The sequence below is a fragment of the Gavia stellata genome, unplaced genomic scaffold (genome assembly GCF_030936135.1).
Source record: "Gavia stellata isolate bGavSte3 unplaced genomic scaffold, bGavSte3.hap2 HAP2_SCAFFOLD_71, whole genome shotgun sequence".
Classification (NCBI taxonomy): Eukaryota; Metazoa; Chordata; class Aves; order Gaviiformes; family Gaviidae; genus Gavia; species Gavia stellata.
The window spans coordinates 179,216-202,515 of record NW_026776518.1 but is presented as its reverse complement, the minus strand read 5'-3'; the positions used below and the strand labels follow the sequence as shown (position 1 = coordinate 202,515).

General features: G+C 42.7%; 1 protein-coding gene across 1 annotated transcript; it reads right to left on the bottom strand.

Annotated features, from left to right (window-relative positions):
• Positions 1-9,937: 9,937 nt before the first annotated feature.
• Positions 9,938-22,009, bottom strand: LOC132321073 (E3 ubiquitin-protein ligase RBBP6-like). Its single transcript, XM_059834665.1, has 5 exons — positions 21,844-22,009; positions 18,540-18,639; positions 15,872-15,908; positions 12,402-12,446; positions 9,938-10,030 (listed from the first exon to the last, which is right to left on the bottom strand). The coding sequence occupies exons 1-5, from the start codon at positions 22,007-22,009 to the stop codon at positions 9,938-9,940; spliced, it is 441 nt and encodes a 146-aa protein (XP_059690648.1).
• Between the last annotated feature and the right edge of the window lie 1,291 nt (positions 22,010-23,300).

The following is a 23,300-nucleotide window of genomic DNA, read 5'->3' as shown; positions in this document are numbered from 1 at the left end:
CAGCCGGGTGGGTGGGAACGTGTGCAGTCAGGGAAGGAACTTCACTCTGTTCACAAAATTGTAAACACAGATTCAAGTTCTACAGTCAAAACAGAGCAATAGTTAACCTCTGCTGTAGCCTGAAAGTCTGCACTGTATCCTCTGAGTGTCCTTGAAAGAGGCATTTCCAACCTAGTGTAATTTGTACTTGTTCAAAACAAAGTCCAAACCTATTGCAGCTTAAGAGTGCCTATGGGGTTAGTGAGAAGAAACTAAAATAACCAAACCCGCTTGAGATCAACTTATTGTTCCGGAGTATCTCAGAGAGGGACCCTTGTCAAAGGGTCTTGTGAAACTTGTGAAAGTCCTTAAAAGTCGAAGGGGTAAGGAAGCTGTCAATTTGCTGCTAAAAAAGCATTTAAAAAAATATTTCCGTTTATTTGAGAAGGAAGCATCACTACAGGAAACTGTTTTTCAGTGTAGTTTGTAAATTAATCAGTTAATATCTCATCATTTATAAATGCACAGGGCTGTACTTTATGAACACAGTATAGTTGCCTGTCAAAATAAAGCACGGGTGTATCAGCCCTGAAACATGAACTCTGCCCCTCCTGTCAGTAAGTTTAAAAATGCCAAACTCACCGTACCCCACAAAACCCAAATAAAAACACCAATCCAAAACATCAGCCATTAAAGTAACCCACCACTTTGCCTAGAAAAAAATAAACTGCTGAAGGTATTGAAATGAAGGTGTTTACCATGACAGAGTAGCCCATAAAGACTGAGAAAACGGGTTTCTTGTATTTTATTAGACCACAGGCCATACTATCCCAGTTTGTTTGGGAATTGTGAAAACTTAGTATTATTCTCCTTGCTATCAGAGCAAAACCCATTTCTCATGATGATGTAAACATGGATTCAGAGCACAATCCTGTAATAGTTTTCTCCACTGCAACCACACTCCTCCCTCCCAGCTACCTACTGGAACAGCTTGCAGGAATGAAGTCCTCAGGCCACTGGTTAGTAATGGACTGCAGTGTTTAGTGAGAAATAATGCTGAAGGGCAGTTTTTCCACAAGTAAAAAGGGTAACTCTTGTCTTGCTCCTTTTCCAGTATATTGAATTACATTACGCCACAAGCAGCAGCAGTTAAGCTTACACTAGTAAAACATTATCAGAAAGACACATCGCTGCTCATTATGTCTGAAGTTGTTCAAAAACATAGAAGAACATTTCACCGTGTAAACTGAACAGCTCTCCTCAAGAGGCCACTAAATCGATCAGCAGAGAGATTAAAACCCCTCCTGGGAAAAAGCTCCTGTCCTTTATTCCCTCATGTGGTGGAAGAATTCAAGAATTCAAGGGAGCAGTTTTAGCAGTCTCGGGGGGGAAAAAATACCTACATGCAGAAGAGGATTCCTCACTCCAGTTAATCCTTCCTTCTCCATATATTTAGGAAAGCACATACAACATTTCTGTATTACCAGCTCAACAGTTCTTGAAGATGTGCCTTTGGAGAGGAGCACCCAGATCTGGAAACAGACACCTTCTTTCCATTGCAAGTCTTACCATAAGACCCACCCTTCCGTCTTTTCAGAACATTTTGCACCCAGTTCTGTTAAAAAGGAAGCCTGATCAAGTACTTTGAAGCTTCATGCACCGTATGCCACTCTTTTTTACATGTGGGAAAGACAGGCCTATGTTTTTACCACTATCATTTTGTGTTTTTTCAGAAGCCAACAAGAAATTAGGAAAACTCTCAATTGAAGTCTTGCGTTAAACAGTCCAGTATTGGTAAGATGCTACTTAGAAATGTAATGCAGATGTGCCAGGGAACACACGAGTCTAAAAGAATGAGAACTCTATTTATGAACATGTGAGTTGTGTTTATGCACATGCTAGTAAACAAAGAGAAAAAACAGCCATGCAATTGTCCATGTTCCAGAAACGCTTCTATTTTGGCTCTTGCAACCCCCCCTCAAATGTCCATAACTTACAGCTAATTAAAATCCTCTGCGAACATTGTCTTAGTTAAATTAACGCAAAATTAACAAAACATATGAAAAACAGTAAACATCCTTTTAAGAGGAAGACGTTTTAACAGTGCCTGTCTTTGGCGACTGCCCCTTCACTTTTTTCACAGGTGGTTCCATTCGAGGAGATTTTTCACAATCTCTCTCTGCCTTCCCTTGGGAAGCTTCAGCTCGTTTTCTGATATTGCCTTTCTTAGGAGATGAAGCCCTATAGGGAGACTTGGACCTTAAAAAAACCACAGGAAACATAAATGAAGTTAATTCAAAACAGTCACTCTTCCCATTTTTTTCCTTCCCAAATTTGGTTTGGTTTTCTTCTCCCTCTCCATATGCTTATGTCAAAGCTTCTTTCAGCTGTTGCCATAATGCTCCTGCAAACTGAAGATCTTGATCACATGTAAAAGGTTCTGCTTACAAGACAGAAGAGCTGCTGCTTTGGTAGTGTGAAAACAAACAGGAAGGGTAAGGCTATTTCCACTCCCTTCTAGCACATGAAACTCCCACAGCTATTGATTGGTTTCAGGTGGTGTATCCTGGCCTCTACTGGTACGTGAACACGCACATTTTTCACTACTCCGCAACGACATGGGGTGCAACTCATTTTTGCTGCAGTAAGATGCAAAAAGAGCAAGTCTTAGTGGCTACAGTGCACTATCAAACATCAAGAAAACACCATTTAGCCTGAAGAGAGTAAAACTCCATTTTAAAATGCCAGCTTAGTCTATTTACCTTCACTACTTATTTGGCAAATTGTACAGGATGCAAAATACTTGTACTGCAATCCTACGTACAGGACTATTTAATCAACACTTCTAGCCAGACATCCTAGCAATATCTTGCACGTACCTCTGGCTCTAACCAAGGATAGTGACCGCATTTCAAGAAAAGTCCTATCTAAAAGCTTCTGAGCTCAGCCTCTTGCACTATGACTCAATGCCATTCCTCTAGGAATATGAGCCTCCTATCACTCCTCTAGGAATATGAAACTCCTATCACTGCTAATCCCTTGACTCATCCAGTCCACCTAACGATAGAGGGGTGGAGTGGAACTCCTCCCGATTTTTCTCGACAGTCTGCTTCCCCATTACAGATGTGCAAAGCAGTTACCTGGAAAACGAGCGCCTGCGCTCCTCTTGAATCTTTTTATATTCCATCAGCTCCTTAGCAAAATCATCTGTAAACTCCTCAGGCTTGGACTTTTTCTCTTCCCTGTTAAAACAAGTTTGACCTTTATTACAATTAGAGTTTGACCTTTCTTACAGGCAGACACCAAGAAACAAAACATGGCCCATATGAGAAAATGTATGCTGCATGCAAATGCAGAAGGTGAACATCCAATTTAAGCAAAAACAGTTTAGAATTCCTACAAGTTTTAGGGAAAGTGTTAGAATGACGTTTGTCTTGGTTTAGTTTTAGATGTTTACCATCTGCAACGCAAAAGCACGGTGGAAAAAACACTGTGTCATTTTTGCTTATGTCACATGCACTTCAGTGTAACTGCAGTCCGACACACCGTTGAAATACAAAAATGAAACCCAATGCAACTTTACTGAGCCAAACACTTACTCCTCTTTAAGTCTCCGTTGTTCTCTGTAAAACTCCTCCCTAGATAAGGGAGGCCAAGAGCCTCCTGGCTTGTATCAGAAACAGGGTGGCCAGCAGGACTAGGGAAGCGATCGTCCCCCTGCACTCGGCACTGCTGAGGCCGCACCTCGAATACTGTGTTCAGGATTGGGCCCCTCACTACAAGAAAGACATTGAGGTGCTGGAGCGCATCCAAAGAAGAGCAACGAAGCTGATGAAGGGTCTGGAGAGCAAGTTCTACGAGGAGCGGCTGAGGGAATGGGATTTGTTTAGTCTGGAGCAAAGGAGGCTCAGGAGAGACCTCATCGCTCTCAACAACTACCTGAAAGGAGGTTGTAGCCAGGTGGGTGTTGGTCTCTTTTCCCACGTAACAAGTGATAGGACGAGAGGACACGGCCTCAAGTTGCACCAGGGGAGGTTTACATTGAATACTAGGAAAAATTGTCTTCACCGAAAGGGTTATCAAGCACTGGAACAGGCTGCCCAGGGAAGTGGTTGAGTCACCATCCCTGGAGGTAGTGAAAAGAGGCGTAGATGTGGCACTTGGGGACAGGGTTTAGTGGTGGACTTGGCAGTGTTAGGTTTGCGGTCGGACTCGATGCTCTTAAAGGTCTTTTCCAACCTAAATGATCCTGTGATTGTATAAAGGAGGTGCTTGTGTCGTTGGGATGGTATTTGCATGAGCCGTTGGTACTGCTGTTGGTAGCCAAGCTGATGACATGCTTGCAGGAGCTGGGGGATTTCCTGGCGGGGGGACAGTGTACCCAGCCGATGGAGGCTGACCAGGTGGAAACTGAGCAGGAAACTGTGGTGGTGGTACCCGCAGCGGAAGAGGAGTGCATGGGGTGGTGGAGGAAACGAGGGATGGGTCCTGGGTTTTGTTTTGATTTATCTTTAAGAGTTTATAAACGCAATGCACCCTGACAATCGATGTATAACAGACATATACCAAAAGGAAGGACTAACTTGACACGGCAATAATAGCTACAATAGACTCCTCTCTCGCCAGCTGAGAGAAAGCAGCTTGGCCATGCGAGATGACTAAATTGAAGAAATTCATATTTGCCATAAAATGACAGCGTTGACTTTTCCAATAGTTTGGTCAATCAGTATCAACTGAGTTGTTAAAAAAAGAATGTTGGCGGCTGATTCCTATTGGGAAATCAAGTTCTTCTCCAGCCCTATTCAGCCAGTAACCAAAGGGTGGCTTTCCACCTGATCCTTTAACTGTATTTCATTTTTATATGCAATTACGGTTTCCCCAAAAAGCCTTCATTTTTCAGAGTCCTCTTTTAAGTCATGTACTGGAGGTGGTTTTTCAATAATCTTACTGCAAGCGCCGATCCCCTTTGTTAATGCCAATTCAAATGAAGTCATTTAAAAATTCATTACCCTTTGTGTTCTCCACAGCAGTCTGTGCATACTTATTTCATTATAAATCAGCTGTTGTGTAAGTTATGTGTTACTGCCTCATTTAACAGGTTACAAGTAGTAAGATACTGAATGTCTGCGGAATACTTACAGTTCCCAGCCTGGTCTGCCACCTGCTGAGCGAGTTGTACTGGCTCTCGTTGGACGACCTTTTGGAGTGGGGAGAGGAAAAAGCAAAAAATCCCATTCAGTTTCTCTGAAGACAGCTTCTTCAAAGAAATTCTGCGGTTACAGGTACTTACCAGTTGTGGGTATGGATTGTCCTCGGGGGCCCAGAAGACTTGGTAACGCAGGTTGTCCGGGAACCCGACAGCCCTTGTGAATCAATGCAAAGAGTTGGAAAATAAGCTCTACTAAAATACAAGAATGACTGCGTGTGTTGAGATACAACTTCCCTTCTCTTCCAACAAACTGCTGACTGTCAGAGGGGAAGATTTAGAAAGTTCAGCAGCACTCACCAGAGCAGCAGGAGATATAACAGTCATGAGCGGTGGTGGAGGTGGCGGCAGTGGCGGCTGCTGTGGCTGTTGAATCTGCTGACGGAGCCTTTTTGTGTAGCCAGTTCCATTTTTGAAGTTGTTCACAGCCTAGAGGCAGAAAAACATTGACAGAAAGGTAGTATGAAACTTCAGTAGACAGACGGAGAAAAGCCTGCACAGAGTAAAATTCCTTGTGTCCTTGCTTGGTAAATGCTACCAATCCTAAAATAAATCAGCATACAGATACATGAACACATCACATTAAACCCTGATATTAATGATTGGTAACTCAGAGTATCTGTATTTAAAGTACTTCTGTGTAAACCCCAAACTTGAAAGTGAGGCAATCATGTCAAAAAAAAGGGTGACCTGAATTTGCCAGATTGTCTTGAGAGTTGTAAGCTTCTGTGACAACAGATAATGTATTTGAGCAGTAAATTGAGCCTCATTCAATTCAGCCTTGCTTAAGGAGATGGAAATTCTTATTTTCTTCCCTTTCCGCTTTTTACAGAAACTTTTCCTACGAACAGTTTACGTAACAGTCATCAGGTTACCTTGCGTAGGAACTGGTTGGCAATTAAAGAATCAGGAGAAACATCTGTCTGATGACACGTTGGGCATGTATGTTCCTCAGAGTCCAGTAACACTGTTCTAATACCTGTGAATCATTAGAATCGTCAAAATACTTTTCAGCCAAACTAAGGAAATTTTGGGGGGTTCTAATCAATTATAAAAACACGCATATGATTAATGGGTGAATATGGTCTTGAATTGAAGGAACATGAAGCTCTAAATGTTCAAGCGTGCAAAAGATTTCTAGTATGCAGCAAATGACTCTACAGTTTTGATATTTCACTATTGTAACATTTGAAGATGTCTTGATGTTTCGACTAGCCTTTTTCGCACTACCTAGTACAGTGAGAAGTCACCAACCACAACGTTCATGAATAAAACACATCTCAAAAAGCCATTAATAGGTTTGAGTTGGGAAGGTTTTAAGCAACTCTCCTGTGGAGAAGAATGTGGATTAAATGCCTAACCACCCATTTGTGGCAGACCACAGCAAGTCACCGGAGCTGGCTATATAATTTTGTATGAGAGAACAGGCTGTGCACAAACAAAATGCGCTCGATATCTAACACTGTGATCACCTGCACAATTCTGCACTCTTCTCACGCTTGTTCTTCTGCACGTAAAGAGGATTTAACTAGAGACGCAGAAAGGGAAAAAAGCTCTCTGCCTTTTTTTTTCCTTTCCATGAGAAGAGTCCTTTCCTATCCAGGGTATTGTGGCGAACGAGTGGTTTAGGCCACTTAAAGAATCACCGTCAAGGGTATTGGCAAAAGGGATTTTAATAGAAGTTTATGAAAAGGTGACTGATGAGAATTCATTGGCAAGGTTCACTCTATTACTTACTAAAACATAGAAAGGAAAATGGAATTAGAATCAAATCAGAATGATTTCTACAGAGAGACGGGAGAAACAAAAGGGTAAAGAGGACCCTCCCGTTGAGTCACGAGGTTCAGAATGCACCCCCTTGCTTTCTAAACTCCTGCTCAGAGAGGAGTTTAAGTGCGACTGAATCCAGACTTAGTCTCAGACTTGGTCAATGGTTCATGTCTAAAGGATTCTATGTATTTAGCAGCAATCTAAGGTTCGTTCACAGTTTAAGGCAGATCACAAGATTTTAGCAGCACTTCATCACTGATGAGTCTAACGTTTGCAAAGTGAGTTAATAGAATTTACTACAATCACAACAGTGACTTGATTACAGATTTGAAATGGTAATATTTATACTGTGCTTGTTATCGGGTATTCAAATTGATTCACACACTCACGCACACAGTCGCAAATAGAGAGTGAGAGATGTACAAAGGTACCTGTTAAAAATTCCCCTCGAGTTCTATGAAATATTCACTTGTCAGCATTTCTCAACGGGCGAGGGTTGAGCCTCCAGGAGGAGAGGGTTTCAGCCCATGTCCCATCGCCAGCTTTCAGCGGCAGTCCTCTGAATTTCGCAAACTGGAGAGTTTGCGAACTCCGAGAGGCATCCCACTTGGAGGGAGATGCTGTTTGCTGCCCGCTGCGGTCCAGGAGAGCTCAAAGGGCCTCACTTGGGACCGCTGTTTAAAGGTTTGCAAGATGATTGGCTTTAGTCACTAGCAAAATGATGGAATTTGGGTAACCGTGGTGTCATTCCACTTGGGCTACGATCCTGATAAGGAATGTCCAGGGCTGTCGGGGAGTGACTGATTATTCCATTGTTCCCGCTCCCGCTACCAGCCTCGGTCAGGTAACAGCAGTGCTTGGTACGGTCAGAGCGGCCCATGACGGGGTTGGGGGGAGCCATGCACTACCACAGGTATACTTAAGTATTAAACGGAACTGGGAACAAAGTCATTTCATTATCGCCTCTTTCTGCTTTGAGAAGATCAGACGTGATGTTTTGAATTAACAAACATGGGAGTAACACTTACATTCGTCACAAAAACTGTTTCCGCAGCAGGGAATAACAGCGGCATCAGTCATGATATCTTTACAAATGACACATGACAGCTCCTCTGGAAGAGGATCATCTGAGAGGGCGGAGGAGGAGAAAGAGGAGGAGGAGGAGGGCTCCTCTGGTAGAAAGGGAGGCTTTTCCTTCTTTCCTCTAGCATAAGCTTCCCTGGAGGGGGGGTGGGGAAGGAAAAAGAAAACAGTTAGAGGTGGGTAAAGGAAAACTTTTCCGAGCTTTGGATTTAATCCAAGGAAGATAACAAATGGAATTCTCCTCACTCTACATTTGGCTTCTAAAACGTAGGCATTTAGTTTAAACTACTTTCCTCGAGCCACCACACTAGAAGAGGGAGGGGGGGACAATTTTCCTTCTGCAGAACTCTGCCATTCATTGGATCAACTAAGACATTAGCTCAGACTAGACAAGTCCTTTTTGACAGCTAGAAAGCAGGTGAAATGAATCTCACCTCTCTTTGCCAGAGGGTAAATGTAAATTGCAGGCTCAGGAGAAAGTTAGTCTCTGAGTAATTACATTTTATAAAGGGAAGAAGTCTGTGTTACAGCTTCTACAAAAGGAGATCCATGACAGAAAACCAGAAATGCTACCAAGTGCGTTTTCAAACAGCCCTTCTTGTCAGCACACAGTAGTACGCTGGCCAACTTGGTTGCGCTGCCACTCAAACATTTACGCATGGTTTCTCTCGCTCACTTTTTGGTCAGTCCAATTAATGCCATACTTACGCATTAATCATTGGGATTGCATATTTTCCCCTGCTTGTAAGCATAGCACCCTTTGTATTGGGATCTTCCACCTCCATCATGAAACTCCTTGGAATTCCGGTGCTCATTTTAATTCTGGGAACAGACTCAAAATTTTTGTCCTGTTCAGAAAAGAAATGCAGACATATCTCATCTTAAGACCCACACGTAAAATGGCATTTCAATGATTATTTGAAGCAGCAAAAGCCTGTAATCCTCTCCTGTTGCCTAGCGTAAGGGTTGCTCGACTAAAAGACTGATTTTCCTAAATGAATATAGCCAAGACGTTCCAAAGGCTTGAGCAGCATTTTGAACTCAATCGACATTCTTTGGCTCATCTTCAGGTTCCTGAAGGGTGAAATATCCCTCAGCTCACCATCCATTCAGAGAAGAGACACAAACCCGCTGCTCCTCCACAGCGCAATTCAGAGTGAGAGCTTAATTTGGTGCTCTGAATCAGTCACTGGAGAAACTTACATTCACCACCTAGACAGGAAGGTTGAATTCATAGCTCAAGCACATACATTCCGTGACTAACCTTAAATGGCATGAATACTCACCCAGAGACTTGTGTAATTAACACATGCAAATATTCAATAGATGGGGTCAACAGAAACCGCCTATTCTTATACGAAATACTACAAACTGTGAACTGCCATTAAAGAGAGTCAAAAGCATAAAAATTTCCCCTAATATTGCAATATATAAAAATATGCATGAAAGTTCACAGAGAAAGCTCTATGCACACCTTTAATGTCTATGACCTCGAAAAAAGAAAATTTCACATTTGTGATTCCAGGTTTCCCTTGAATTTTGAAGGGCTTTGCAAAATTGCCACATAACCTCTATATTTCACCCCAAGAGAAACAATTCTTCCTAGGAGCGTTCATGGACTTGTTACCTAACTGCCAAGATAAAAAAATGAAAAACTAAGTCACACCACAAGTCCCCCACAATCTTACCCCAGTTGTTGGGCAGTTCTTCCTATAGTGGCCCGGTTTTCCACAACGAAAGCAAGTATATGATGGTGGAGGTGGAGCCAAGGGTTTCTTCATGTAACTAAAAGGTTTTGGGGAAAAAAAGAACAAGGTATGCGTGTGTCTCTCGTGTTGAAACAAACATCTCTACAATTTTTCCATCAGCTTCAAAGGACAGATTTGACATTATCAACACTTACTTGATTGGATCATACGCACAGCAAGACTGCATCATCATAGCTTTTATTTTCTCTTCTTCAGAAGCATTGGCTTCAGCCAGATCGGCGGTCTGTCGAAGAGGTAATTATTGGACACACACATTAGAAACACATTTAAGCCCACCCAGCCAAAGACACCACCACTCACCCAGTCCTGTAAAGAGCAGCACAACGCTAGCTGAGGTTGCATGAAAACAGCTGCTTATATAAAATATAGTTGCCCTGAAGACGTTCTGGGGAGTCCTGATGCCATTCCGTGCTGTTTATGTGCCTCTTAACCTACTTGAAAAGAGCACTCTTGGGCACTCAAAAGCTTAGGCTCTGTTTGGACCTTATGTAAAGACCTCTGTAAGCAATCCCATTTTCTGCCAAGTGGACTGAGGCGATGTGTAGAAAAAATGAGACTATCCCCGATATTTAAACTGATTTTTAAGCTCCAGACTATTTGCAGGGGAAGATGTCCACTGGACATTTAATTGAGAAAGATGTATGCAAGTATCATTATTTACATTTTGCAGCAGTAAAGGACACACAAGAGTCGGGGAGTTGTTTCTGCTTGCTGAAAGTCAGCTTCAGACACAGACGCCTTAAAAGGAATCCAGCTTTTTATAATCCCTCAGCAGGACAAAAGATGCTTTCCAGTAGAAATTTGACCATCATGTGCAGCAGGCAGTCACAACTGCATGCCCCCCCCGCCTCCTAACTTCTTCATGGAAAGTGATTTAACTACAGTAAGCAAAACCTGCACTTTTTTCCAGATGACTGTGGCCTTTTAACATACAAATTGTAATCTAAACCTTATGCAGAACTAGAACTTCAACTTAATGAAGCCAGCTGATGGTTCTTCAGTAGTATTTGTTCAAACCTTTTTATTACACACTGGTCCAGGCACAAGCAGGGTCTAAGGGAGTGACTGTAAATGATGTGGACCTTCAAGCACCTAGCATTCAGATCAACCTCTCATGTTTTTGTTTTTCTAGGCATGCAACCAGCTAGTTTCCACGTTTTATTAAATGGGAGTTTCACAGACACTGTGTTTTCTCAATAGTAACATAATCCAGGTCGACATCTATGAAATCATCTCCATTAACATATAGAGAAAACTTTACAGATACTTGACTATTTCTTTGAACCCAAATGGCTTACAAAACACATCCAAACCCCACAAAACATTCCTAGGAATAGACCAAATCTCCAATATGGCATTTAATACACAGTAAGAATAAAACAGAAAACTTCTTACAACGCATTGCCTCCACGCTAAGCCAGACTGCACTAAAGAGGTTAGAGGAAGTCATAGTTTTGAGCTGCTTTAGGTTATGTTCCTGCATTTTTCTGAAATACTTGAATTTTCTCAAAAGCTGAAATGTGTACTCCACTTGGACAGGTTTTCACATTTCAGAGTAAAACTTCACATGAGTTTACAGAACCAAGGACACGTTTAGGGACAGCACTAATGGAGACCGCTTTCTTTTGGAGGTTACCTTCCAAACTAATTTTTTTGGATTTTTTTTGCCAAATGTACACAATTTAATTTCTGCACTGAGAGTGGGAAGAAGTTACCAGAGGGAAGAGATTTCTCTTTCTTGGAAATGAACCCCTGCCTCACTTTTCAGATGAAAGAACTAGCTCCTCTGCATTAGGCCCTGCCTTCTCTCATCTTTGTAACTCTAAAGACTAGGCATTTCATTGGCTAGCACTGTGCCTTTTCACAAAGCACGATCGCTAGTGCTTTCCCAGACAAAGTTACCCATTGTTGAGCAAAAAATACAAGCAGTTCCGTAGCAAAACATGGCATTACAGCAGTTTCAGAAGCTCACATCTGCTAATATGCCACACATGCACCTGGGTATGTTCCTCTAAACAATTAGGTACATTTATGCAATTTACACAGTCTGCGATCAAGCAAATTAGATTGTGTTGTCCACACTCTATATACTACAATTTAAGAAATTGTGCAGCATTCAAAGAATGGATCTACAGTCTGTAAGGACTAGAAATCCAAAAACAGCCATGCAATTGTCCACGTTCCGGAAACGCTTCTCTTTTGGCTCTTGCAAACCCCCCTGAAATGTCCATACCTTACAGCCAATTAAATTCTTCTGTGAAAATCCTGTTAGTTTCCAACACAAAATTAGTGAAACGTATGAAAAACAGTAAACAGCTTCTGAAGTGCTGCTTCTTTGTGTCTTGAAGATGAGTAATACTGCAACGTTACATTGAGCCTGGAAAGGTACTCCCCTTCTATCTTCCCAAACTGGCAACTACTCTTTACGGGATAGTAGCAGAACATACAGACATTTTACAGTTAAAATAAATACTTTAAATGATTGAAAATTAAATTCAAGCTTTGCTCACATTACAAAGGTTATCCAGCTCTAGATCACAGTATAAGGTCTAAAAGTACGAAGCAAATGTTGTTTGAAGAGAATATGTATGTACCTTAATAAGCTGGGCCAGCGAAAGAGGTGCAGAAGGGTCATCAATCTGTTCACAAAAAAATAAACACAGATTCAAGTTCTACAGTCAAAACAGAGCAATAGTTAACCTCTACTGTAGCCTGAAAGTCCGCACTATATCCTCTGAGTGTCCCTGAAAGAGGCATTTCCAACCTAGTGTGATTTGCACTTGTTCAAAACAAAGTCCAAACCCATGACAGCTTAAGAGTGCCTGTGTGGTTAGTGAGAAGAAACTAAAATAACCAAACCCGCCTGAGATCAATTTATTGCTCTGTGGTATCTCAGAGAGGGACCCTTGTCAAATGCTCACAAGTCCTTAAAAGTCGAAGGGGTAAGGAATCTGTCAATTTTCTGCTTAAAAGGATTGAAAAACATATTTATTTGAGAAGGAAAATGTGCCTTTGGAGAGGAGCACTCCGATCTGGGAAAAGAGACCATTGCAAGTCTTACCAGAAGATCCACCTTTCCTTCTTTTCAGAACATTTTGCACCCAGTTCTGTTAAAAAGGAAGCCTGATCAAGTACTTTGAAGCTTCATGCACCGTATGCCACTCTTTTTTACATGTGGGAAAGACAGGCCTATGTTTTCTCCTGGCAGGCACAGCCACTATCATTCTGTGGTTTTTCAGAACCCAACGAGTAATTAGGAAACCTCTCGATTGGAGTCTTGCATTAAACAGTCTGGTATTGACCAGTAACTGAAGCATAACAGTTAATAAACTAATAGTGAGTTCTTGTATTTTTTCAGGAAGCAGTTATGCTCTGGCCTGCAGGCAACAGTCTCGTTTCTTCGAGGAGGTGATAGCACTCCTTTCTACTGAACAGTTACCAAAAGCAGCAAATAGATAATTAATGTGCTATTTAGAACGTTTGCGCAACAACCATCTTCCAGTGATCCAACATTCGTGGGTCTTTTGTTTTTTCCTTTAAATTTCCATGGAATTATATCCTGCCAGTCCCTCCAGTCAGTCACGTTGAAACAACATCTCCATGAAACTTGTATACAACCCCAAGATAATACTGCAGAAGAATTGGGAAAAAAAAACCCCAACCAACAAACAAACGTAAAACCCCAGACTCGACAGTCAATGTATTAACTCCCATTTCAAACAGAAGACTAAACAGCAACGAACACAAAGCAAGTGGGAAAGGGGAGGCAAAATAGGAGGAAAAGGCTATTCTCACTGCTGGAGTGCCACATTTAAATTACAGTGGTTTTCTAAAACCTGATAGCTTGGCTAAACTAAAAATTCAGCCAGGAAGGATCCCAGCTGTGCTTGACAGTGCTAAATCAATGGGCACAACTGTCTGCATTTCTGCAGCCTCTAAGGACAAACACCAACTAGAGCTCCTTGCAGTTACTGAACTTGTAATCCTAAACGAAAAAGGATCCCCTTTCTCGCTTTGGCTGTAGTTAACAGTAGGACAGCAGCACAAATGTGGAAGTCTAGGTTGCCAGCTAACATAAGAGCAAGACAATGAAGAGTCAAAGTATAAGCTATTGTGCATCCTTTTTAAAAAAATGTTAACTCATTTTCACTTTGCTGCTTTACTGTTCAACAACAATTGCCAAGCTTTCCAGTGATTTATTCCCACCACACTAAGATCCAGGTTCTGCTTTGAAATACATACAGAAATACATGTATTAACAAACCCAACCAAACAATAGAAACCCCCCACCCTTTAGACCAAGACCTGAGCTAGCTTTAAGAATAGAGCTCAGTGTGTCTCCAGCGCTAGAAGCACCTGAGGCTGCTGTGCTTTGACAGGGAGGGAGAGAGAGAGAGGGCTTGTAAGGAGAGATGCAAGGCTTCCACCCACCCTGTGGCTACCCACAACCCAAACCAGGAACAGTCAGAGTAAAGAAGAAGGGAATGATTTTGCCTCGAATTTCATTTGCTTTAATTAGTTCTAACTAGTCTTCCCTCCCACCTCAGGGTTTTTACTTTTCTTTTTTTGTTTTTTGAGACATCTATGTTAGCTTATGGTAAGATGCTACTTAGAAATGTAATGCAGACATGCCAGGGAACACACGAGGCTAAAAGAATGGTTTTTTTCTGAACACGTGAGTTGTGTTTATACACATGCAAGGATACAAAGAGAAAAATAACTGTTTTCAGGAAAGAAAAACCCGTCAGAATTAGATCAACTACTATAAACGTGGTTTATATAAATGCATTACATTGACTACTAGGGTCACTGGGCCAGTTAAACTAACTCAAACTCACAAGGAGAGGCATTAAAAACACCACATGGAAATTTTTACAGTATATGGAATATTTTGAAATGCAGAGTTACACATCGTATTCGAGCCAAGTGGCAAATCAAGATCTAGACCACTACCAGTCAAGTATTTCCTTCTATTACTTATTTATATTTAGCAGCAGAATGACAGTGTTTTCAAACCTGAAGAAAAATGCTGCCCCTTTTCCAAATGTACATTCAGAATGGTGCTATACTAAAGAAGGGCTTAACCTTTGGGAAATTAAAGCAGCATCCAACCCTGAAGTCACCCAGATCCAAAAATGGACTGCAGGCAGAAGTTAAGAGAAATGACAGGGATTACACCCACTAATGCACCAGGCTCTAACCTTGTGCCAAAATTTGTACACTGGGTTTTAGATGCTTTCGTTTGCAGGCAAACTATTAAACTAAACTGATTAGTCAGATGAAGTGATCAAATGCAGAACTTGACAATATCACTTCGTGTAGCAATGCTATTTAAATTCACCGCCATCTATTAAAGGCATTTAAGTACTCAGAGGGGCCCAAACAATATCATTTCAATTATACAGTTTTTGGAACAAATACCCAAGTATTTACGGACCTGAAAAGGAATCATTTAGCTGCACAGAACTGTCCTCACAACGTACGGGATATGTTGGTTTTGGTATTTGTTTGAAGCCCCAAGTCAAAATTAAGAAAGAGTACCAAGTTTAACAAGAATGGTTTCTCAGCTGTTTTTGATAACACTTTCAAGAACCATTAGGCAAAAAAGGTATTTAAAAACAACAGCTAAGTGATAGGCTGTGAAAATGGCAAAAAATACACTCCAAACAATTTGTATTTCGAGAAAGAAAAAGCACACAACACCCGATACAAACATCCAGAGTACTAGCAGTAGACAGACAGCTGCAGAACATGGCGCCATGTTCTAACACGTTCTAAAAACCATCATACATTATCTGTACAACACACAGTCACACAGGAAATATTCTGGCATAGTCAGTATGAAATACAATGCATTACTAGGCACAAATACCAAGATTCCCATGAGAACTGTGCAAATGATGGCATGACTCAGTTTTGACTATGTTGAATCAAGGACATGCTATTTACAACATATTTACTGGAAAATATATTAAGCTAATGTTTGGAAAATTAATACAAGGCTACATTGTTTAGAGTGAAGTGCAGTGTGTAGGAAAAAGCCTGAGATTGTGTTTTTACATACTGCTTTTGGTGTTCCGCTCGCTGGCGCAGTTCGACTTCTAGAAGAAGAAATAAAGGTGATCAGAACTTCAAATAAAGCACTTGTACCCAACATCGAGCAGTGAAAGCACGTTGTAAAACCACAACATCAGAAATATTATCTTCTCATAGTCTAGTGAATATGGAAATTTATTCATATACATAAACTCTTCTCTCTTTTGATAACACTCAGTGCCACTAATAAAACCACCCAAAATCCCATTTCTACTTTGTCACAAATTCCTCTAAGACTTACAGATCTAGAACACAACAGTACAAGAGGAAGTCCTCGGATATTTTGTCTCTGCTGCATTAAGTATCTAACATATGAAGTCTGTAGTACAGCTTTGTGTTCTTAAATAATCGAGCATCAACATCTGAAGGTAACTTTAGCCAAGCTGTATGCCCCTAGTCTTACAAATAGGCACCAGAGAGAGCACTTCAGTTTCTAAGAAAGAACAGGGATAGTCGAGACCCTTTGAAGTGCAAGTTTACTTAAGGGTAAAAAATCAGTCCTCTGACAAAGAAATAACAACAATGTCAGCAGCATAGTCTTTAGAACAGTGTTTCTTTGTGGAAGCCCAAGCACTGTGTTCAGACATTGACCATACTTAGCCATGAAAAGGCCAAAATACTACATGTGTTACATATGCTATGTTAACTAAGAATAGTAGTAGAAATGTCACCTGAAAGCAGCTCCTAGGATTTTGTGCGATTTAGGAGCCCTGTGGGGAAAAAAAAAAAAAAAGGTCTTAATTGCCAGAATTTGCTTTAAGATAATCTTGAACATGCTACAATATCTTAGGAAATATTTATTGTGTTTGAAAACCTGCTGAGATTCCACATACTCATTGATCTGTATCTGCAGGCTGCTCATCATGAATCAGACATTCAACCACTGATGTAGTTAACAAACAATTCAGACATCATCCAAAGTGTCCCATGAGCAGAGGCAATTCCGAGGCTGCTGTGGAACTGAGGCACAAATAGAAAGGCTCATGCTTCCTGCCACTACTACAACAGCACCAGGCTCGCAGCTACAGCCACGTACCTCCTGAAGACGAGGAAGCATGAGGAAATACTTTAGATGGCCACACATGGGTTTCTTCATCCACTGAACCTGAAGAACATACTACAAGGGGAGTAATGCACTTTGAAGGCCTCTCCACCATTTCAGCACACATTCATCATTCCCAAACACTAACCACTCTACCAGCTGTTTCTGCAATGCTTCCAGCTGAAGGAATGGAAAGCTGATCTGCCTGGTTAATTTTCAATGTTAGAACAGTGGTGCCAATCTTCCCTTATCCCCACATCCAGCTATTTATTTGACCTTTGATGCTAGCAGCACCTATCCTCTCATTTTAGGGCAGCATTACAATAGCAAGAGAGGGCACCATCCAACCAGAAACAGAGGATGCACTGACGAGGCAGCACTAAGCATACGTATTTCAATTAATCCCCCAGACAAGGCCATGTTTATAAGCACCACGCTGTGGCGTCCGGAATTACTAGCGAGTGCCTGAAAGCAGTGCAACAACCATGGCACTAATATGCCCAGAGTTTACGTGCAGAGCCACATAACTTCAGGGGGTTTTGCTTGCGAATGCTTCGTGGACACCAGGATGCTGCTGTACTGTTTCTTCCAGACACACTGTAACTCATCAGTCTACTTTATTTCTTGAGAACCCACGTTACAAAGACGTGGCAAAACCACAAGCTAGTAACAGCTACTCATTGTGGTGGAGACGCATATCTTTAAGGCGGCTGCAAAACATGACCATTCAAACAATGCTAATGTAGCTGATACAGAACTGGACTGTATGAATACAGAAATGACAGCCATAATCCTGCAGTCACGATTGCATTTGCATAGCTGTAATTGTAATCAATAGACCCCATTCTCTGTCCTCCGTAAATCTTAGGAACACAGAATTAAACCCTGGAGCAGAGATATCTGCTTAGGGGAAAAGCAGGCTTAGACAGACAGCTAGTAACATTTGGGAAGGTCCTAAACTGCTTACGCAGTTTCAGGTTTGGAAAGGATTCACTGTTCCTTCATTGTACTCGCACAAAAGGCAGTACACTTTAGGATATTGTTCTTTTTCTCTGCCTGAAACGGGCATTGTCTTTAGGAAACTAAGAGGAATCACTTATGAATGCCACTTCTTGTTTGCGTGGTTCATCAGCAGGCAACCTTGGTCTTTCCTCTCTAGTTAGCATGCAAAACCCCCAGATTGGGGGCAAAAGAAAACCTGCCATATCCTACCCCCTGCTCCTCCAAATGCCAGAAATAGTCAAACACTCAGAATCAGACTCTTCTGAGATGGCAACAAATTCGAAGTTTACACTACAATGCATATCTCCCTCTACTATAAAAGCAATAAAAGCAAACACACAGAATGAGGAATCTCTCCACCGAGAGGAAATGGGGTCTACAACTTGGCCCTCAGAACAACCACCCCAAGAAGAAACACAAAAGAATCATTGCACAGATTACCAATGTGGGAGTTCAAACCCCATGTCCCAGCAGGCCCAAAAATGTAAGTCTACTTTGGGACAGATGCATTAAAATCTACCCCACGACAACAAAACTTGACAGCAGCTTTAACAAGAAAGAGCCCATCTGAATGTGCTTTATGGATACTTACAGAACACAGGTTTTGCTGGTAGCTTTAACTCCTCCCGCAGGGATTCTTCTAACAATTACTGAGGAGTTCTTAGGAATCAGGGCCCGATCATCGGTGTATTCTGAAAACAACATAAAACCAGAAAAAAACAGGAGTCAGTTCCTAAGAATGTGTATTAATCTGCAATTATATAGCACTTCAGAGAATCCCTTTAGGGATACAGAAGCAAAACTTTATACGTAACATCACGCTGTTACCGTCTCAACACACTAACGGTACATTTCAAGAAATCTTCAGGTTTGATAATCAAACACAAGCAGCAAAATCTTTTCCAGTTTTTTACAATAGTTTGAACGCCAACAGCAAAATAGTCTCAAAGGTCACTAAAGGAGAGCCTGCTAATGCACGAGGTTCTTTCCTGACCTAGCTTAAGTTGCTTTTGCTTCCATTAGGCTACAATACCAATAGATCTTTGGAGAAAACCAAAGCACAGCAAAGTCTCCCCTGCATAAACCAGACTCTAAAGTCTGACTAGCTTGCCCCGCAACAAAACAGGCACTTAGCTAAAGCATGAAAACTCTGCGCCAGCGCTTTTGTGGCTGTTGACTAAAACCGATACACCTACACTGCTAGTGCTCCAGACTGACAGAACAGAGAAGAGAGCCTGCCATCGCTGCCTATTTCTTGGAGCTTAATCCATCAACAACCACACTTCTCAGCTGCTCAGTGCTTTCCATTGAAATGGAAACGAAACTGGCAGGGCTAGAGGATTCTTTCTGGTCCAGATCACAAACCACTGGATGAAGACCAGTTCAGAGCCCCATTTTTGGGTTTCTAGCATTTTTTTTGTATTTTCCCTGATAAGCAGAATAGCACATTCTCCAAGTGCTTGGAGTCAGAATGTTACAGGGCAGGAAAGAGTACTCAAGAGACCTGAGTTCTGGAGTCTGCAGTCCTTCCACTATATTGTGAGAACATCTAGTATAAAAAACAGGTCAAGAAATTCAGATCAAATTCAAAGGAGGCAAGTTTAAATGCCTCATTCCTGAGTACAGGCTTTTTGAAGGGAATTCTGCCTTTCTAGAATGTGTCTCTAGAGTAAGCGTGGAAGAGGACACACCCCCCCACACCTTTTAAAATGGGTCCTAACCATCCATTTTGCTTTCCCAGCATCTTAAAAAGAGTCCATCAGAAATTTTTTTTCCACTGATACTTAAAATCCTGTTTACTTTTAGCTTGTATTAGCATTGCTTCTATGACTAGATTTCCATTATGAAAAGTAACAGTTACTGAACTGTAAAAGCTTAGAGGAGTACTCAGAAAAATCTGAACAAGTAGGCCATCTTCACTCAAGGTCCACTTGGTTCTTTCCAAGATCACATCAGCGTTTAGTCAGTCACAGACTATGTTATAAAAACCCAATACTTCATGACCACATGTAAGAATTCCAAACATCCCATTTAGGCAGAATATCCGGGCCTAGTTTGTTCCTTTATCTTCCGAAGGTGAGTTTAAGCATCTACATCTGATTAATAACAACTGAAATTCATGGTTACCCATCTAAACCAAAAATTTGACATAGACATAGATGACACTGAAATGTATTCTCCAGCTTTAGCTCTGAAAACCCCTGGGGGATTTTTGCGTTTTCACAAGGAAAACACCCTTACCCCTTGCTTCAGTAAGCACCTGTGTCTCTAATATAGCAAGCGTAAGATTTTATGCTCATTTTACAAAGGTCAAAGTGCAACACAACCTGCCTAGAGGAGGATCTTGTCGCTGTTAAACAAGAGTGATGCTCTTTAAAGCAGGAAAGATACTCCTGCTTGAACTTCACCTTCAGGCAACGCCACATTTAGCAGAACCTAGTGAAGCAGATACTTTGTCTTCACTGTCTTCGGATTACATATGAAAACAAAGCAACACACTTTGTAAAATGGCTGTTATGGATATTAGAGTAACGCTTTGTGGGGGAACATATTTACGAGCATAAATTTTTCTTCTGAAATGTTGCGTTCTGTTCCTCACCTGCTATAACAGAACCCACATGCTTGGCCTATTTCAAAACATTTTTTCTTCTAGTGATAATAATTGGGCTCCTTCAAAGTTTATTACCATCCAGCATTCTGGTTTTAAGGCTCTGTTTGACACAGACCCAACTACTACAGGACTGACGTCAGCCAGTCGGCCATTCAGCCTGCTAGCATTTGTGAAGCTGGAGGTACGTTAGCAACTGATGAAAAAATTCAGAGACCCTTCTGCAGCAAAGCCCTTAAAGCAAATTAAACAGTGTTCAAAAGGTCTTGACCATTTTCTTCAATACTACTAGAAAACTTCAAGCCTTGTGAAATGTCTCTCTACCTACGCATGTCATGCAATGCAATGGCATCCCTAAGACCCCTAACATCGTGCCCTTAAGTCTCTTCGCAGACATTCTCCTGAAATAGTTTCAATACCTGTAGATACACAGCGAGCTTTAAGTCCAATCACTTGAAAGGCCAGGGCTGAAGTTACAGTTACCGCAGCGTACATATTTTTCTGTTTAAGTTTTAATACATCAAAGAGGAAGAGGAAAAAAACCACTAGTCCACATTTCAAAGAAAGGCTGTTGTAAAAGTGTCAGAGAACCACAGGAAAAAAAAAAAAAAGAACTTTAAGGACTGAAAACACTTTACAAGTCTTTTTATTTCTGAAAAGTCACAACCCAGAGTCTTTAATCACATTTAAACTTACCAAGATGGCAGATTACCAAACTGAAATGTCATACCAAAACCATTATCACCTCTGAGAAAGAAGCACCATTTATTAGATTTAAAAGAATTTATGACTGCTCTAAGAACATTTCTTACGTATATTCACCGTAAATGTTCTGCCATAAAACCTCAGTATTGCCCTGATGTGGTTAGCATGTAGTACCAGGAAAAAAAATCACAGTTAGAAATGGATGATACAATGATATTCAATAGCATCACTTTCAGCTTACTCTGTTTTTATAAGATATCCTCCCACATTTCCTTATCATTTTACCTAGAGGAATTCCAGGAAACCAAAACTTTGGTAAGCACTACATGTCGCACGTCAACCACGTCTCCTTCTACGCCTAGCTCCGTGTCTAAAACACAGACCTGAAGGTAGCTGTCGGAAGAGCAACTACAAAAGAACAGCTCTGTGAGGCCCCCAACACAAGTCACAGCTACCGATCGTGGCCGAATCGCATTACCGCTTCCCATCCCGCTTCAGCCCCGGCGCCGCTTGCCCTCCTGGTCCCCCGCATGCCGGCGGGATGGGCCCCAGGCTGACTCCCTCCCCGGCTGCCCCCACGCACCTTCTTTGCTCTGGGCGTTGGTGATCTGCAGGTCGCAGTTGGCCGCCTTCAGCTTCTCGCGGCCCATGATCTGGCGCTTGAGGTCGCACAGGGAGATGTGGAGGCCATTGAAGGTGACCGTGGCATAGTTGAGCTGGGAGGAGAACTTATAATGGACGCACGACATGGTCGGGGCCAGGCGGTGCCTGCTTTGCGATGGTGTCTACCACGGCAGACCGTGTCACGACCTCTGTGCTGGTGGCTTGAGGAAGGGCCCACTGAGGGGGTCAGGGAAAGCAGCACCCCCTGAGGTCGAGCTCCTCCTCGCAGCCCAGGCGGGCGTCAGGCAACGGGGAGAGGCCTCTGCAGCCCCGGCTCAGACCCACTCCCTCTCTCGCACACAGCACTTCCAGGCCCAACCGCTCGCTGTGGCGCCCCTGCCTCAACATTCCACAGAGGGGTTTCCCTTGCCTCAACATTCCGCAGAGGGGTTTCCCTTGCCTCAACATTCCGCAGAGGGGTTTCCCTTGCCTCAACATTCCGCAGAAGGGTTTCCCCTGCCTCAACATTCCGCAGAGGGGTTTCCCCTGCCTCAACATTCCGCAGAGGGGTTTCCCTTGCCTCAACATTCCGCAGAGGGGTTTCCCCTGCCTCAACATTCCGCAGAGGGGTTTCCCTTGCCTCAACATTCCGCAGAGGGGTTTCCCTTGCCTCAACATTCCGCAGAGGGGTTTCCCCTGCCTCAACATTCCGCAGAGGGGTTTCCCTTGCCTCAACATTCCGCAGAGGGGTTTCTGGGCCGACAACCGTTGCGCACGCACAACAGCCCCCCGCACCCAGTGCATTTTGACAACAGGCCCGTGTCACGTGAGCGCGGCGGCCCCGCCATCTTCTTCCGAAGTCTGAGCGCCCCACAGGGGAGGGCCGTTACCAGTCCATGTCACCGCCCGTCAGCCCCGGGCCTGTCACTGCCCCCGGCTGCTCGTGTCCCTGCTGCCCCCCGGCCCATCACCGCCCGGTGTCCTGTCACCCCCCAGGCCTCTCACCGCCCGCTGTCCCTCCTGTCACCCCAGGCTGGCACCACCCGCTGTCCCCTCCTCTCAGCAGCCAGGCAGGGCAAGGCAGCCTGGGGAGATGCAGCGGCCTTTTCCTGGGGCCCTCGGCTAACGAGGACGAGCTTCCACGACAGCTTAGTTTAGATCTTTCAATGCCTTTTGGGTTTCCTAAGTCAGGAAAGCCTTTTGATTTCAGTGCTGTCCTCTATATCCAAGGGAGAGTTGGTTTTGCTCTTTGTGTCTGTTTGTTTTTCCTGTTCGTAGTGGTTTGGAAGCCCAGGTTTTAATAGGGTAGCATTGCTTAAAAGCCAGTGGTGGAATACGGATTATACATATTCGTTCCATAATCCGGCCATAGCCACAGTCCAGCTACAGCAGCAGAGGCAAATAAGCCCGACTGTTGCATATGCCCTAAAAGCCCAT

Coding starts and splice junctions, on each gene's coding strand:
- LOC132321073 (XM_059834665.1), bottom strand. CDS start 22,009: ATGTCGTGCGTCCATTATAAGTTCTCCTCCCAGCTCAACTATGCCACG. Junction 18,640..21,843: donor CAACGCCCAGAGCAAAGAAG/GTGCGTGGGGGC, acceptor TGTTGTTTTCAG/AATACACCGATGATCGGGCC. Junction 15,909..18,539: donor ACCAGCAAAACCTGTGTTCT/GTAAGTATCCAT, acceptor TTCTTCTTCTAG/AAGTCGAACTGCGCCAGCGA.